General features: G+C 41.5%; 1 protein-coding gene across 1 annotated transcript in view; it reads left to right on the top strand.

Moving 5' to 3' along the window:
- Nucleotides 1-17,875, top strand: part of LOC107388601 (solute carrier organic anion transporter family member 1C1) — a 65,662-nt gene that overhangs the window by 9,014 nt on the left and 38,773 nt on the right. The window contains exons 5-6 of the mRNA XM_015964167.3: nt 895-1,027; nt 1,177-1,298. Coding sequence (XP_015819653.1) covers nt 895-1,027; nt 1,177-1,298 — 255 coding nt within the window. The remainder of the gene's footprint in view (nt 1-894; nt 1,028-1,176; nt 1,299-17,875) is intronic.

The raw sequence follows: 17,875 nt of genomic DNA, 5'->3' as shown, positions 1-17,875 counted from the left end.
GGAGGCATCCTAACTAGATGCCCCAGCCACCTCAACTGGCTTCTCCCAATGTGGAGGAACAGCAGATCTATTCCAAGCTCCTCCTGGATGAACAAGCTTCTCACGCTATCTCTAAGGGAGAGCTGTGGAGAAAATTGTGGAGAAGATTTGTGTCAGCCACTTGTATCTACGATCTTGCTCTTTAGATCACTGCCCAAAGTTTGCGACTATAGGAGAGGGTTGGAACTTAGATCGACCGATTAATAGAAAGCCTCAGATTCCAGCTCAGTTTTCTCTTCACCAAAACAAACCAGTACAATGCCCTCATCACTCTAGAGTCAGCACCAATCTGCCAATCAATCTCTCACTCCATCTTTCCTTCCTTTGTGGACAAAACCTCAAGATACACCTCTACTTGGGGTAGGAACTTATTCTTGACCTGGAGAACACATTCAATCCAGGAGATCTGGTCTGATTAAGCCAACAGGACTATGTCATCTGCAAAAATCAGGGACCTGATCCTTAAGCTACCAAAGCACCTTGGCTGCACCAAGAAATCCATAAAAGTTATTAGTGACTAAGGGCAGCCTAGACCGAGTCCAACTATTACCGGGAATGAGCCTGACTTCGACCATACGGGGTCTAACAGCCCATATCAATGGGCCTGGTACCCCATACTCCCAGCGTATCGTCCAAAAGGACTCCCTGAAGGGCACAGTTAAACATCTTCTCCAGATCCACAAATCGCAGGTGGGATGGTCTGGTGAACTCCCTCATAGCCTCAAGGACCCTGCTATAGAGCTGGTCTATTCAGATGACTAGATGGATTATTTATATTTTTTAAGGTGACACGTTTTAGTCTGAGATTGATATTTTCTGCTTGATTCAGTCTCTTTTATTCTCTTCACCCTGCAGGGAATTTGCTTGTGATTGCATTTGTTAGTTATTTTGGTGCCAAACTTCACCGACCCAAGATCATAGCAGTGGGATGTGTCTTGATGTCTTTAGGGACCTTCTTGATGGCGATGCCTCATTTCATTAATGGACGGTAGGTGAACTGCTTAAATGTTTAACTTGGTATCTAATTTCATGTCTTTGCTTAGTGTGGTATCTTCTCATAATGTTGTGAATATCTAACAGTACCTGATGCTTTCTCCCTCCCCTTGTTTAACAGTTACATTGGTATTTTATACGCAGCTATAAGATTGAAACATCAATACGATCTTCAATGAATTCAACAGCCAACCTCTCTCCATGTCCAATAATTTCATCTGAATCATCTAAGCCAGGTGACAGAACTTCAATGCTGCCCTCTACAGGTAAGATAGAGTAGAATCTTCTCCACCAGTGAAAGAACAGCTCAGATCTTTTGAAATGTGCTTCTGCCATTATGTTACCAACAAATAATATTTTACATTAATGGAAGATATGAACTGTCACAGTTGAAGAAACAAGAGTAAGTGGAGCAAAGAAGGTGACTGATGAAATATAAAATAATCTCCAACGCAAACCATTTTCATTTCATGCATAACATACTTTATTAAGATTGGTATTAACATGAATTTTCATGACATGGGTATTTCAGCAAAAACCTCATAAAAACTTGGTTGTAGGTCAACACATATAGCATTAGCATTTGCTACAGAAAATTTAAACCCAAAGCTTATTTAAACTACAAAAAAACTTTAAAGTATTTATAGATAACAGGATATTGCAAAATCTGTGTGCATGTAAAGGTTTAGGAAACAGTGTTCACAAAACCAATCAATCAATCAATCAATCAATCAATCAATCAATCATCTATCTATCTATCTATCTATCTATCTATCTATCTATCTATCTATATATCTATCTATCTATCTATCTATCTATCTATCTATCTATCTATCTATCTATCTATCTATCTATCTATCTATCTATCTATCTATCTATCTATCATCTATCTATCTATCTATCTATCTATCTATCTATCTATCTATCTATCTATCTATCTATCTATCTATCTATCTATCTATCTATCTATCTATCTATCTATCTTTCTATCTATCTATCTATCTATCTATCTATCTATCTATCTATCATCTATCTATCTATCTATCTATCTATCTATCTATCTATCTATCTATCTATCTATCTATCTATCTATCTATCTATCTATCATCTATCATCTATCCATCTATCTATCTATCTATCTATCTATCTATCTATCTATCTATCTATCTATCTATCTATCTATCTATCTATCTAGCTATCTATCTAGCAATCAATACTTTATTAATCCCAGAGGGAAATTAGAGTTTCAGTACACACAATTCAGAGATCAGACATACATAGGCAAGACACATGAAAATAATTGGTGACTGTGATCATTCGCAACCCAAGTCGCGCTACCTTAATAGAGATAAGAGGGTTACATGAGGATTGGTTCAAGTGGAGGGGAAAAAGGCACTTCAGAGTTACCCACCACCAGGAGGGCAGCTTTGCTCTGCAAAAAAACACCTCAGACAGATATGCAACAGACTTCAGACAACACAACATAACATGAGACTCCAATAGGAAGGCGGGGGGTGGGTGGGTGGGGGGGGGGGGGGTCGGGTTTTCACAGCATCTGTCTGCATTCCTTCATGGGGGTTTTAGTTGCTTCCAGCTCAAGGCTGCCAGGGTGTCAGATTCAGACAACAAGAATTTGTTTGGGTCAGGCTAATTTTCCTCCCTGCCTTCAGTCTTTAAACTGATCATTTCCAGTACTTCAGTGAAGCCAATATCGGGTTTTTAAGCTTGTCCATACCGTCCGATGACTCTCTCCGAGATTACATCCATTTTGCGCACTAATACCGGTATCGCAGCTAGAACATTGTCCAGCTTACGATTCACCTCGAGTAACGTCCCAGTCTGAGAAGTCTTCACATGGACGGTGCTTTCTGTGGGTGTGGGTCGCCCTCCAATTGTTCCCGTCTTCCCAAATTTTGAGAAAACCAGATATCCTCCCACTCCAATCAGGAGAAATCCAGTGATCATCAGACCAAATATCCACACGTCTTCGATGTTCTCAATGTACAGCTGGGAGAGGCATATGATCTTCCACTCCTTCCAGGAATCCAACATATATCCCACCGGGTGTGTCCCCTGTGGACATGTGGGAGGCCCCTGCTCCATTCTCATTGTTGAAAAAAATCTTATCGATCGCATTGAATGACCAGTTTATGAAATCCATGGTTAGTAAAAAAAAAAAAAAAAAAGAGTTTTTCTGAAGAAATGCAGAGAAGCGCTCTGTGGGCAGACAGGACAAAGAGCCTTGGGAAAAAAAGAGAAGTTGAGAAGTTTTGAAAAAGCTGTTTTTTTCTTTTACCATGAAGCAGTTTCTACTTCAAAAATCATATCTTTTACCTCACAAGGATGACTGTGTTGCTTGTGTGTGTTCATTTGTTTATGGATTAACATTCTGTGTGTTTTTATCTTATAGCAAAGCTGATACTTGTGTTTCATGATACATTTGCGAAAGTAAATTTCAAATCATTTAATGGAATACAGTTACATAATTTTTCTGGCCTGGCCTGTCATTGTAATTAGTTTAATTTTGCTTCCTTTTATTGTTTTAATTGCAAAGCTTGAGAAATTCTGGCAACACAAATCCCATTTTCTCATTCAAGAGAAGTCAAGAGAAGCACCAAACATGAAAACCAGATAATCTCCAGCTAAATTACTACAGATAAAGAGGTGCTCAGTTTATTTCCCCATTGGAAATAAAGTGTTCTACTTGCCTAGACAGTTGTATTAGGTAAAGAACCAAATCTCTAAATTTCCAATATATTCCAATTGGACACATTCAGATTTAGCTGATATTTACTGCACATTAGTGATGTGTCGACGCTTCGAAGTGTGTGTCGGGTATCCAGGAAGATTTTTTTGTGAAGCGCATATCGAGGTTTGTGTCGGTTACGTAAGCAGTGACGTTCGAGGCCTCGTTGGCTGTCTGTACCACGTGGCCGATTCAGGAACTGGCTCGCCGGTTTGCGCCGGATTTGAAGTAAAAGCGTTAGCCAAACCCTACTGAATCCCCCGTCACACTGTGCTGTGGAAACCCTATGTCCTGTTAGTTTCTTTTCTATTTTGGACCAGGCAGTATATTAAAAGGAAAGTTTAAGACAGTATTAGGAATATATTGCCATCATAAGCATTTCTTTTGTCAGTTTAAAGGTTTAGAGTTTTACTTGAATCGACCACTTGATGGCGCAACAGAGCAAATGAATCTGCATGGTGCCTCGAATCAAGAGTCAACCAATTGGATGGAAAGCTTCAGCTCATCATAAGGCTTCATCTCGCCATCACCAGTATATATCACAGTAAACAAGACTACATCCACAAATTTCCCTCATGTCTAATCTTCAGGACTACTCTTCTTCCGGCTCTTGGCGGGTGCAGATGCTTTTTTCCTCCTCTCCTCCATATATTATCCTCAAGGCCTTTGTCTGTCTGTGTGTGCTGGGTGCACGGCTGCTTCTGCATTTTTCTGGAAACTGAAATTCACTTAAATGGATCTCGTCAGCTGGTCTCTCAACGCGATTGATAACATTTTTTTAACAATGAGAATGGGAGAAGGGGCTCCCGGATGACCCGCCGGGACAGACCCAGTTGGACACATCATGGACTCCTGGAAACAGTGGAACTTGAGACAGGGAAAAGAGGTGAATTGCTGGTGCGAATCAAGTCCACTTTGAATGTGCGATGGATTCTCCGCTCAGACTCTCTTACTTCAGCTCAAATGTCCTCGTAGGGACGCCATCCTCATGCAAGGGTGGCAGGGAGCCAATCCCTAAAGGCCACATGTGTGTGGCAGGAGAGAGCCATCCTGAGCAAAAGGTGTGTGTCAGCAACTTTGATGTTGTTATAGCAATGTGGGATCCTGTGACGGTTGGGACGGTGAGGGGGTCTTTTTGGTCAGGGAGCCATGAAACCAGATGGGAGATTTGGGGTGCTGGGTCTTGACATCGTTGGAGGCAGGTCACAGTGTCGTGTGGATGGGCTCGGGAGGAGCCTCAACCACCAAATGTCGATTCCGTGGTTCCCCCAACTGCTGCTGTTTCCACTCATTCCGTCAGGTGCTGAGGGGCAGTTCCAGGGTAGAGTGCGACCACCAAACATCAGCAGCGGTATGGTGGATGGAACCTGCAATCTTAAGGCAGATTGTTTACTTATCTGCCATCCTCGGTGAGCTCGCATGAGGATGGTGCAGTCGTGGCGGCCCCGCTCAGCAGTTCCGCAGCAGTGGGAGGGATGAGATGAGTGACCTTGATGCCCCATCTGGTAGCAGCACTTGCATCAGGACCCCAATCTCCTTGGTTTCAAGGCATGTAGCGAGAAAGCACAAAAGAGTCTGCAAGATCAATTTGGAATGTGACTTGTCTTCAGCAACGACCATCCATTATTCTTTCCGATCAGACCAATCGGAACCCCGAGTGGAGGCAGAAATTCACCAGAAACTGACCACCACAGTCCACATGGTATTATCCTAAGCTAAAATCAAGACCACACTAGGGTTGTCACGGTATGAAAATTTAACCTCACGGTTATTGTGACCAAAATTATCACGGTTTTCGGTATTACGCGGTATTTTTTAAACGGTGTTGCATATGTTCAGCAAACATTGATAGTCCTGTTCTACACAAACTGAAATAGTTTTGAAAAGGTTTAACAGTGTTTATTAAACCTAAAATAACACAAAGCCTTAGCAAAGGTGCAACTTTTCACAAGTAAAGGAACAAATAGCTTCTTTTCTGGAAAATGTTACAGTAGTCAGTGCAGGTTTAAATTATACAAATCCAAACATTCAAAACATAAACAATATGTAAACAAATCAAAGAAACACCACTTGTTTTCTCATATATTGTTTTCTTCATTATCAAAATGAAAATCTAAAACTCCAGTCCACACTTGACTTGAGCACTGTACAAGTCAACCTTAAAAAAATATGTATTTAAAATAAATAGCCACTTTAAACAAATTACTAAAATAACTACTACACTATGTAGTCAAATCCAAATGTTCAAGTATAAATGGTGTTGCAAGTTCCAGAGGTGGAAAGTAACGAATTACATTTACTCACGTTACTGCAATTGAGTAGCTTTTTTGTAAATTTATACTTTTTAAGTCGTTTTTAAAATCTGTACTTTTACTTTTACTTGAGTAAGTTTTTAAAAAAGAATTGTAATTCGCTACATTTTAAATCATATCCGTTACTGAGTAAAAATAAATTGTAGGCTTAATAAATTAAAAATATTACGTGTAGCAGCGTCGGAACAGAAAGAGACACCTGCATGAGCACCACGTCTAAACCGGGGAGGGGCTACACGCTTTATGATGAGGACAAACAGCCATTTTTACCGCAGTTTTGCTCAAAAACATCAGTTCAGTCCCTGTGATCAACTCGCTGTTTACCTCCTCTCTCCCTCCTCTCCTGTGGGTTGGAACCCGCACCTTCGTTCACCGGTGTGACGTCATCAGAATTCTGCTCGGTTCGGTAACCAGACTCGTGTTTGAAACGTGTTTCCCTACCGCTCCGCACGGAAGCAGCAAAATAACGTTTAGCGCTCATATCAAGCAGATTCTCAGCGCTCTTCTCATAAAACAGAAGACCTGCAGGCCTCTGTGAGTTAATCCATCCTGATACTGTTCAGGTGTAAACATTGTACTCCATCCCTGTGTTTGAACTCAGAAGATGTTTCTTGATATGTGATGATTTAGCTTGTTTCTTTATTTTACTCCAGAATAAGAGATTAAATTATTACAAAAGCAGTTCAGTGTAGTTAAATTAGTCATTCAAAAGATTCTAACATGCTGCAGTGTGTGTGTGTGTGTGTGTGTGTGTGTGTGTGTGTGTGTGTGTGTGTGTGTGTGCGTGTGTGTGCGTGTGTATGCGTGTGTGTGTGCGTGTGTGTGTGCATGTGTGTGTGTGTGTGTGTGTGTGTAGGACTGCATAAGACAGCATGGCTTCATCAAATCCATGCATCCTATATCTTGGCTGAAGTAATGGCTCAGGAAAATAACTTGTATTTAATAAACAATGATGTCTCTGCAGTGTTTATGATAATGTTTTATGTTATATTGGACCTATCTTTGGTCTGGGAGGTGTAACTTATCATGATACTAGCCTTTTAAAACATGTTAAAGTGTTACAAGAGGAGATAAATGCATGAATTTGAAGTTCATGTTTGGAGACCAACCTTCACAGTTTGGAGGCTCACGCTGGTGAGGAGACACCATTAGTTCTAGTAACACCTGGGCTCCCACGGCCTGTTCTGACAGGATGGACGTTACGGGACCCTTAAGGATTCCATTTGGATGATTGGAGGATTATTTAGGAGGATTGGAATGAACAAACTGGTTTCAGTGGTGAAGGGTTAAAGGTATTGGCTCGGCATTAAAATTGTAGAAATGCAAAATACACTTTATTATCTATATAAACATGTACTAGGTTCAGTTTTTTATTTTATTAAGGACTTTTGTCATAAATCATTACAGAAAATCCAAATCCTCTCCTCCAGACAGTGAAGAACTGTGTGTCGCATACGTCACTCCAGCACGTAAAACAAGGTAGCTGCTGATGCTAATATTGTGAATCACTGTTATTTGTTTACTTTCATGATCCTAATTATTACGTAAAATTGTGTTTACAGCTGCAGCAAAAGGTCTGAGCCATGTGTCTGTGTCCTACACGCATTTTTAAATAACAGGTCTGATCTAAAATAATAACCTACATCTATAAATCCATCTAGAACTGCACCGCTACTTCTGGACTCCAGACGAGTCCCGTTAGCATGACTGCAGCGAAACTGCTAACCGTGTTAGCTCCAGTAAGGAAAGAACAAGTCCTTTGGGAAAGCTACGACACACACACAGAGAGAGAGAGATATAATCTAAAAGATGATCTCTATATTTCAACATTAGAACCTCCATGAAATCCTGGATTAGTGCAAACAACGAGTTGAGCTAAGGAGTTACTCCAGCATCAGGAAGATTTATTCTGGTAAATTGTCGGTTAAATATTTTCCAGAGTTATATCAATAAATACACACAGCAGTAAAACTGTAGATTACTGAACTATATTGGGACACATGATGGAGCTAAGACCAGCTGAGAACTTGTCAGCTTAGAGCTCCCAGTGGAGCACAGAAATGAAATATTTAAGAAAAGTAAACAAACTGTACCAATTTTGGTTCTGAAGATGAACAGAATCCTCCTCTATGTCCATTTTGGGTCGCAGGTCTTCTGAGTCAAACGGTCTAAAACATGTCTGCACCTCTGGTAGTGATATCCAGCTGGCGGGTCGGAGTTCGGTTGAACTTCTCCAGTAATCCAATATCCGTCCTCGTCGCCGCATCCCAGAAAAAAAACAAATCTGACAGACTAGTAGAGGCTTCAAAAGCTACATCTGATTGATGACACATTGTTCTCTGCTATAACGCTAACGCAGAAACACCAGAGTCAGGCGTTGTTTACTACAGCTGTTTCAGCAGAGCTCCATGTGAAACGTCACCAGCTGCCCAGGGCTTAGACCGGAAGTTAGTTTCTGTTTTTCCCGCGCCGGTCACAAACATCAGATTTTCTTACAATTCCAGCCGTCAAAATCCAAAAACCTTTTTCATCTGAGGTTTTAATAAACATTTACACATGCTGTTCAAACAAATTTTGCCTCTGGCCGATATCTTTAAATGAGTGAGTGACCCCACTACCAAGGATGAACTCTGCTAACTTTAAAAATCAGCTGCTCTAAATAAGCATGAAGGTCAGAGAGGAGCTCTAGGATGGACATGGATATAGGAACTGTAACGCCGGGGACACACCGGCCGCGGAAGCGCCGCGAAGCGCCGAGAAGCGAATCGCTCACGAAATTCGGCCGCTGCTCGCCGCTCCTCAGTTCAGATCAGACGCGCCCCAGTCGAGGCGCGCCTCGGCTCAGCTGTAGTTTTTCTTTTAAACGCTTGGTGTCCTCCATTTCATCTCTGCCTTTTCTCAGCTCTTTTCCTCTACGTTTGAGTGTTTGTGCGAGCGCGCACGCGCGCGCGTACGTGTGTGTGAAATAATATTATAAATATTTTCCTTGAACGTGGACACACCTTGTGTGTGTGTGTGTGTCTGTGTGTGTGTGTGTGTGTGTGTGTGTGTGTGTGTGTGTGTGTGAACTTATGTTTCTGCCAGTTGAATCTCTTGGAACCCGCTCCAATTCTGCAGCTGTATCCTAGCAGTTTCTTCAGAAATGGGTATATAAATAACCGTGTTTTTCGGGGGTCGTACAGCTCCTTGTGTTTCTCAACTTCCATAATTAATTTAAAGTCATCCATCTTAACTGCTTGCCTCAGACTTTCTGCCTCTCTGTCCTGTTTGCTCCGTGAAAAGACACCCAAAACCACACCCCCCTTCACGCGGTCACACACGCACACAAGTTCGATGTGTGTATGTGTGTGTGTTCGTGTGGTTTTTCTGCAGTGTCTGATTACGAACACATCTGATTGCGTAATTTTATTTTAAAATGCTTTATTTTGTTAAATTTACCGGCCTGCCTCTTATGTCTAGGTTTGACTTCCTGCCAGAACTGACGCGATTCACCCGCGGCTCGCGAAAAAAATAGAGCCGACGCCGAAATGATCGCTGCACGGCGCGAGCTGGAGCGCCGGCGCGAGGCGATTCGCGGCGCTTCGGCGGCCCATGTAGTCTATAGAATAGCTTAACAAGGGAGCCGAATGAAGGCGGTCCCATTTTCGCGGCGTTTCGCGGCGCTTCACGGCGGCCAGTGTGTCCCCGGCGTAATGTAGAGGTAAAGTAGGGCAGGGCCAACGTTAGCAGCTGTCATACGGTCCATCTGAAATGTTTGACTGCATTAGGCTTGTTGTGTGACAGGTTAGAGCACAGTCTCATGTTAGAGTTTTTCATGAGAACATTGAGATACCTCACATACTGATGGCATCTAAAAATTAACTTTTTTTTTTTTTCAAAATAAAGAATAATTTTAAGGGGGTCATTCAGGGAAAAGTCATGGGATTGTGACTATAACCTAATTTATGTTACTAGTTTGCAGTGTAACTGCCTTTGTACTTCAATATGCATATTTGTTCATTTAAATAAAAAAACGGCCACTTTGAAATTTATACCCCATTGTCTTTTTTTTAACTATTCAGAAGAGCCCGTCCTTGCACAGTCAAAAAAGTAACTAAGTAACTTTTACTCTGACTACATTTGAAATAAGCTACTTTTTACTTTTACTTGAGTACATTTTGAGGGAGGTAATTTTACTTGTAATTGAGTAAAATTTCATGAAAGTAATTATACTTGTACTTAAGTACAACATTTTAGTACTCTTTCCACCTCTGGCAAGTTCCCACATGCCAAAGACAGTGTCAAGAAACGGAGTCAACAGGTGGGCCACAGAGAAAAGATTGGACCCACACTGAAACACACTGAACTTGCTTATGCGAGTAAAATCAGCCAGAAGACAGGGGCCCAACTGCACAACAAGCATCCCAGCTGGGACAATAGAAGATCAACTGAAGATAAAGCATCTCAGAAGTGGACAAACCCTTCATGAAGAATCCAAGGGATCAGAAATTGCTTCTGCAAGTAAAATTGGGTAAAAGGTCAAGAAGTGTCTGACTCAACCCTCAGCAGAAGAGATGGGACTGAAAGAAACAGTGAAAAGAGCTCATCAGAAAGAAAAGCCTTCCTGAAGAATGCTGGATTTCGGAGAAAACTGAGGATCTGCTGCAAAGATGATGCCTGATGACCTGTGTTAAGCTGAAGAATCTTCATGAAGCATCCTGCATGTAGCAAAAATGATAACAAATGTCTTGTGTTGAGCTAAAAAGTGTGTATCTGGTAGATGACCCCATGACCTTACTGTCACGAGATAATGATGTACGTGTAACTAGTGAACTTTTTACCTTGTCTAGAATGTTCCCAAGAAGAGTATAAAAGAAGCAACTAGAAGCAGAGCAAAAAAAACACAGTTGGGGCAGACGACAGTGAGAGACAGAGCAGATTTGGGATTAGAAGAGGTCGGCCTCCGTCCTCTGGACGGAGGCTGACAGGAGAGTTTTTGGGTTAGTCGACAGACACAGTAGCAGGAGCCGTAGCTTAAAGACAAAGTTGGTGTAAGCCAACTAATTATTCTTAATTAATCATTAGGACTAGTTTCTCCTTGGGGGAAGTGGTTAGTTTTATATCTACCCATTTTTTGTATTTTTTAATCTTGTAATAAATTTTTTGGAAAAAGATTCACATTCCTGATTCTTTCAGGTCCTTTTTTAGGCTAAGGTTGGAGCCCTGGCCTATCTTAAGGAGAGGTAAGCACATTAATTACAGGTTCCTGAGTTATCAGGATTTGCTTTACGGTTTGTGACAGATTAATAAAAAGAAACCTTAAGATAAAGAAGCTTGTCTTCTCCTCTCCCGCGAGTAACGAGATATCTTAAGGATGATAAAGCCAAAACATTAGTAGGTTAATTTAGGCTCTGTTTGCAAGTGTGAAAAAGTCTCCGCCAGCGCTGGGAAGGTTGGATTAATTAGATAAATTGATAAATCTATGTTAGCCTGATCAACTAACAAGAATCATTTTCTAGTTACCAACTTCCACAAAAGCTGACAGAGGCGCAAATTAATCCTAATAACCCAAAGAATTGCCAGCGACGGATGGCCTCCCGCTGGACTTCGCCCTAGTATCTAAACAAATAGATAACGGGATTAATTAAAAGGAAGTGTGCTCTCACAAAGAAACGAGTATGGTATATCATTTCTCCTTAAAATAGGGAACTGATTCTAATTGAGGGAGTCCAAACCAGGGTCTAGTACAATAAAACTCACAGACATCCCCACGAACCCTGAGAACGCAGCGCTGTCTTATTAAGTTCTGACGGAACTAGGTTTTAAAGGAACCGACAAATAGGACGCGTGCTCGCGACAATGGCATTGAATAAGTAAACAAATCAATGACAAGGAACTAATTGTATATTTCTCTTCATCATCAACAAATAAGATGCTTCATCCAGCAACAGGGTGTCCGTGACACGGTTTAAATGCTGGCAGAGGACGCTGCGGCTGCAGTATATAGTGACTCGTTGCATTCTCCCTCAACCAAAAGTCCTCACGTCATGCATTTAAGCTAAAATGCTAATGTTAACTTACCTTGCACTGGCTGTAGAGACGTGGGTGATGGTCACGCAGATGTGCCATGAGATTCGAAGTGTTGCTGCCTTTTGCAGACACTTTTTTCCTGCACGTTCTGCAAACAGGATAGCAGTCTTCTATTAACTGTCCCTCAGCATTTTTCAGAAATCAAAAATATGCCCATACTTCTGATTTAGTCTTCTTTGAGGGCTGATGGATGTCCTGGGTGCTGCCGTCTCCTCCTTCGGCCATTATTTCAGCTTCAAAGTTTTGGTTGCAAACTAAAAAGTGCGTGTGTGCGGGAACTTCAGCAGAAGCGACGGTGGCTGGTTAGGGTCACCGCGCCTAAACCGTGGCCACGGTAAATCCACCGAGATAATTTTGATTTTTAAAAACTGGACGGTTATTTTTATTGTCAACTTTTTTACCGGGGTTTACCGCTATACCGGTTACCGTGACAACCCTAGACCACACACACATGTGAGGTCAGCACACAATCAGGACGAAGAAGGCTGGGTCCCCTCGAGTCACAGAGTTACAAAATACTGAGAAGGACAGAAAATGCCCTGAGACATTCTTTTATGAGTTAAAAAAGGACCATGGAATACAGGGGGAAAAAAACCTAGCATTGCGTTCCCCTTGAACGTAACTGTTTGAACAACAAAAGAAAAAATAATAACAATAAACAAAATGTCATATCAAAAGACCTAAGACGCCAGTAACCCAAAAGTCAATTAGTGAGCTAGAATTATGACTCAGTTTATCAACAAACCACACCAATGCTTTTTCATTAACTCATGTTCCGTGGTATATTAAACTAACCTACACCAGTAATTAAAACAACCCATTAATGGTTGACAAGACTCAATCAAGAAGAAATGTCTAAAGTTATGAAAAGGTCCGAACACCTTTTTGTCAAGACAGCAAGTCAAATCATTATGTCCAGAAATCCCAACTGGTAAGAAGTCTGCTTATGGCAGGTAAACCAAGAAACGAAAACAAAATCACTTGTCAGGGTGACCTTAATTGTTTAAAGATTAGGCGACTTAGGGTCAAAACAAAACATGTAAACACCAGTCACAGTAAAAGAAAAGGTTAATGTATATCGACCCAGGACTGAATAAACTCAAACAACATGAACTAGTCATAATATAAAACCATTAGATAAGAAAAGACTGTCTCAGCAAAAGAAAAGAACAGAGCTTTAACCATGAACCCTGAATAGGGTAGGAAATCTATTTTCTAACAGGCTGGAACCACTGTGTTGTGTTGAATTCCAGTACCAAGACCAAAGAAAATAATAAAACAGAATATGGTGAGAATAACTCACCGTAAAATTTAACAATAAGTTTCACAAAATCAGCTCATCACTCCAAAGAAAATGACAAAGATCAAAATTAAACCACTTCTTTCAAAATTAACCTAATTAGTCAAAACAGTAAAAGAAAACAGGTAAGAGTTCTTAATATTTTGTCTTGGGTGTTTAGACTGCCAATGTAAACATTTGGCTGAGAACCTTCATGAGCTGAGCTGGAGTTTACATTCCAGAAAGGGACTGATATTGTTAAACTAAGACCGTTGGAACCAAAACAAATGACAAGTTAAATTAAATGATAGATGGTCAATTTAAATGACAAGTTCAATTAAATGATTCATCCCCCCTGTTGACACATGACCTGGGCCATGTGCCACCAGAGCGGCAGCTTTAAAAAGAACAGGTTTACCAAGTGTAAAATAGAGACCATCTTCAGACAACGTTGCATTTTTAATCTTGATCCAGTAGCAAAAGGTGTCCTTGGACGCAGACTTAGCTACCTCAACAGCTAATCTGTTCCCACAGGAAACCGAGTCTGGTAAAACCAGAGTTGTGTTAGAATGAATATTTCCTATTTTTAAATTTACACTGGCTGTTTCAGTTAAAGGGGTAAAAGAGTTTGTCATTTTAAAATGGCAGCAAGGCATTTCCTTTACAGCTCAATCTTATTGAGCAAAAGCTATTCATGAGGCTATTTACAACTGTCTGGATACCAGAGAGCATAAAAATAATTATTTTATAATAATTTTTCTTATAATTCTGTAGCTTGGGGTTAAATCCAGCAGAAAAGTGAAATGTGGAAAGGGGCTGGGTTATTTCTGCATTGTTGGGGAATGTACTGTCTGCACTAATTAGCAAGGTCTAAAAACTGCATCATCTGCTCCTTAGTAAGGGGTGTTGGGGTATTCAACATGGTTTCCTGTCTTCCTGACTGGATCTGCCTTCACCTGACAACAGTGTCCCAAATTCCGGACTGAGAATTGTTACCCACTGTAGATTATTTTCACTGACTTAGTTCCTTGTTAGGTGAAGATATTGCAATAAGACGTGAGTCTGTGAGGCAAAACTCTGCACCGTCAGATGCCATCAAACAATCATCCACGTAAACAAGGATTTAGAGAATTGGCTGAACATTGAAAGTCAGCGAGACAATTAGTGATTGCTTGGGTAAAAATAGTGGGATTTTGTAAGTTGAGCTTTAAATTTTGTAGATGAAAGCAAACCAAAAATTGTGATTCAGGATGAACAGGAACCTAAAAGTGCATTGCTTCAGGGGACAAAGGGTATTGTTAAAATAATTGTTTAATTCTGGGCCTAAACTGGGAGTTAGCTTTGATCTGCACGGGAGAGGGATAGAGTTCAAAAAGGCCAACATCAGGCGGGCCTGTAGACCAAAACATTTCAGGGATCTAGTTTAATTGCGGTTAGGTTGGTTACCCTATGATTGGGGACCTCTGCCTCTTTTGGGACCCTTATAGGAGCTTCTGTAATTTTGGGCCTCCTTAATTGGAGGGCCAATCGCGTGAGATGTGACCCCTACCTTCACAGATCCAGCAAACGGGTTGCTGTGATTGGTTCTGTGAGTTGTACCACTGCCTCTGCTTAGAATTTTCCCTCTTATTTCCCTGCTGATAATAAACAGCTTCTCCCTTTTTGTCAGTGGGGCTTTGTAGGGCTGATTTGGGTATTTTTGGCTTTTTAATTTTTCTCTGGATGACCTTTTCTGCATGTCTGGCGTGTAACATCAATTCTTCAACATTGCAGGTTTCCCAGAGAATGTAGTGAGTTTTGATCTTTGCAGCAATTGCAGGCAGGAAACCGTTCAACAAATCAGCACATAAAAGTCGGACATACATTCCATCTTTATCTGTGTCGGGGTGAGGGCACTATGGAGGTTAAATTGTGTTTGATATCTGGCACGGAAATCATCTACGGACTCATCAGTCCTTTCTTTAATAGTTATTAACTGGGTTAAGTTAGGAGTTTCATTAACGTTTTGTTTTACATCTGTTGCCAAAATGTCAAACTTGAGTTTTAAGTCCCCAACCAGTTGTCCAGTCGCGGGAGGTTTTAGAAGGCTCGCTTGAGCCAGCTGGTCTTGTTCTTGGCTAATTAAGCGGTGGGAGTGACTCACCTCCATCATATCTGAGACCCACTTCTCTGACTGTTCTTCAGGTTTAAACGGGTGCATCCTTTCAGCCGGCGGAGCCGAAGGAGTTAGTTTTCTTTAGACGGATACATCTTTCCCTGCTTCGCCTTCGTTATCTTTTTGTTTCCCCTTACTTTTTCGGATATCTTCCAGTCTTTTATCTGTCTCATCTCGCCATATAATCGCTATCTTCAACTATTCTTCCTTAGTTAATTTCTTTTTGCCAGTGGCTGCCGCAACATTAAGTGTGTAAATGCTGACCAAATCATGCCACTGCTGACCCTTCAACTCTCCATCGATTTTGTACTTTTTGCGCCATTTTTCCGTAAATTTTAGCTATCTGGGTGTTTACGAGACATATATTTCATATCTCCCTCCAGTTTGTCTTTAGATGTGGTATTCCCCATTGTATCTAAGTTGTTTTGTTTACTGGTTTAGTAAAACAAGCTGGAAGAACTCCGATTAGTTCTAGTATGGAAATTATCAGAAATACAATCAAACTGCAGATGAGGGCGTATAATAAAATGTTTTTTTCAGATAACATTTGGCAGCCACTGAAGCAAATCAACACTCCTCCGTTTCTGTCTTCCACACACACAGCGCTTTGGCCGAGACACACACACACTCACAGCGATATGGCAGCCGAACCTGTCACACAGCGAAACGGCAGCCGAACCTGTCACACGTAACACTCTCATAGTCCCCGATACACGCACACCTCCACACACACACACACACACACACACACACACACACACACACACACACACACACACACACACACACATGCTACCTGGACCTGCAGGTTTTTCACACACACGCAGACGCAATAGGACGGCAGCTGAAACAAAGTTCACCGCTGAGTTTAACACTTTAGCACAGATTTAAAACCACAATACAACACAGAAACACGATGACCACAATGTGACAACCGACACCAATATTTCAGATGCCAGCAACGAGTGATAACAACACCATAGGACCACGAAGATCAGGCAAGCTTGCACAACCCGAAATGGGACGCAGTCCACAAAACCACGAATGACACAGACAACAGAATGACAAAAGGTGAATTTAGAACTATTTGGGTTCCTTGAGCCAATTATAACAGTGATTAACTTTTGGGTACCTCTGTTGCACCATGAAATATTTAAACAATCCAAGCAACAGTGTGATTACAGAAACTATTTTAACCTCTTAAGTGAACTGCAAATCCAACCAAATTACTGCCCACTAAAACCGTAGTGGGTTGCCTGTGTTACAGTGACACAGGCTGATTACAACCTCCCTCTGTTTACTCTCTCTCAGGCAGAGGCAAACAAGTCCAGGCTATGGTCCAGTGGCTCTCTTTTCCTAGCCCTTGGCTGGGGCATGAAACATCTTTCGTGCGAGAATGGCAGACACAACACCAGCGTAAAACACACTGCCAACCAGTTGGCAAAAAAAGGGTGCAATTAATTAGGTACTCACTCTCCTTCTGCGTGACGGATTCGCCCTGAATCCGGTGCGCGAGAGCTGTAGGTGGGAGTCCGTCTGCGGAGCTAAACAGCCGGCCGATGGAGCAATCCAGCCACCTGGGCTTTGATGAGAAAGTGGCGCCGTACGGCTCCCCGGAGGCGATCTCCCACTGAAGGCTCTAAGTGGGTAATTTTTTATTAATCCAGTATTACCTCAAAGAAAGTTCAAAACACACACAGAGGGATTAGATTGATAATTTGGTCATTTGTAATCAGCCGACAACCAACAACAACAAATACTTTCCAAAGGGTGAGAGAAATCATACACACCAGACGGAGGTCAGTTTGCTCTCACAGTCAGGCGAAGCCTGGAGCTTCATTTTATTTTGGAACACACACACACACAAAGTTAAAGATAAGCACACACACACAAATTCTTCACGGACAGTCAACCGAGAAGCACTGAGATGGTGCCTGCAGGCGCTAGTCATAATCAACACATTGGTCTGGATTTTAGCCTTCTCAGGAAGTTCTAATAATAATAAAAGGTACTGAAGTGACGTCAGCCTTCCTGCAACAATTTAAATGTAAATAAGTTTGATGAACCTCTGTTTGATAGAAAAACACCAGATATTTACACAGCAAAATCAGTTTTTACCCATCAGTAACCTCCCCCTCGCCAGATGGTATGTTCTAACATTTCCCTTGGGCGGCAAGTACGAAAATTCACAGTCAGAATGCATGGGAAACAGACGCTTGATCATACTGAGAGAAAAGTTTTAGGTAGCAAGAGGGTTAAGGTTAGGATGAGGGAGAGGGGAA

This window comes from Nothobranchius furzeri, chromosome 4, assembly GCF_043380555.1.
Source record: "Nothobranchius furzeri strain GRZ-AD chromosome 4, NfurGRZ-RIMD1, whole genome shotgun sequence".
NCBI lineage: Eukaryota > Metazoa > Chordata > Actinopteri > Cyprinodontiformes > Nothobranchiidae > Nothobranchius > Nothobranchius furzeri.
Note: the sequence above shows the minus strand (reverse complement) of the source record. Positions and strands in the feature narration are given on the sequence as shown.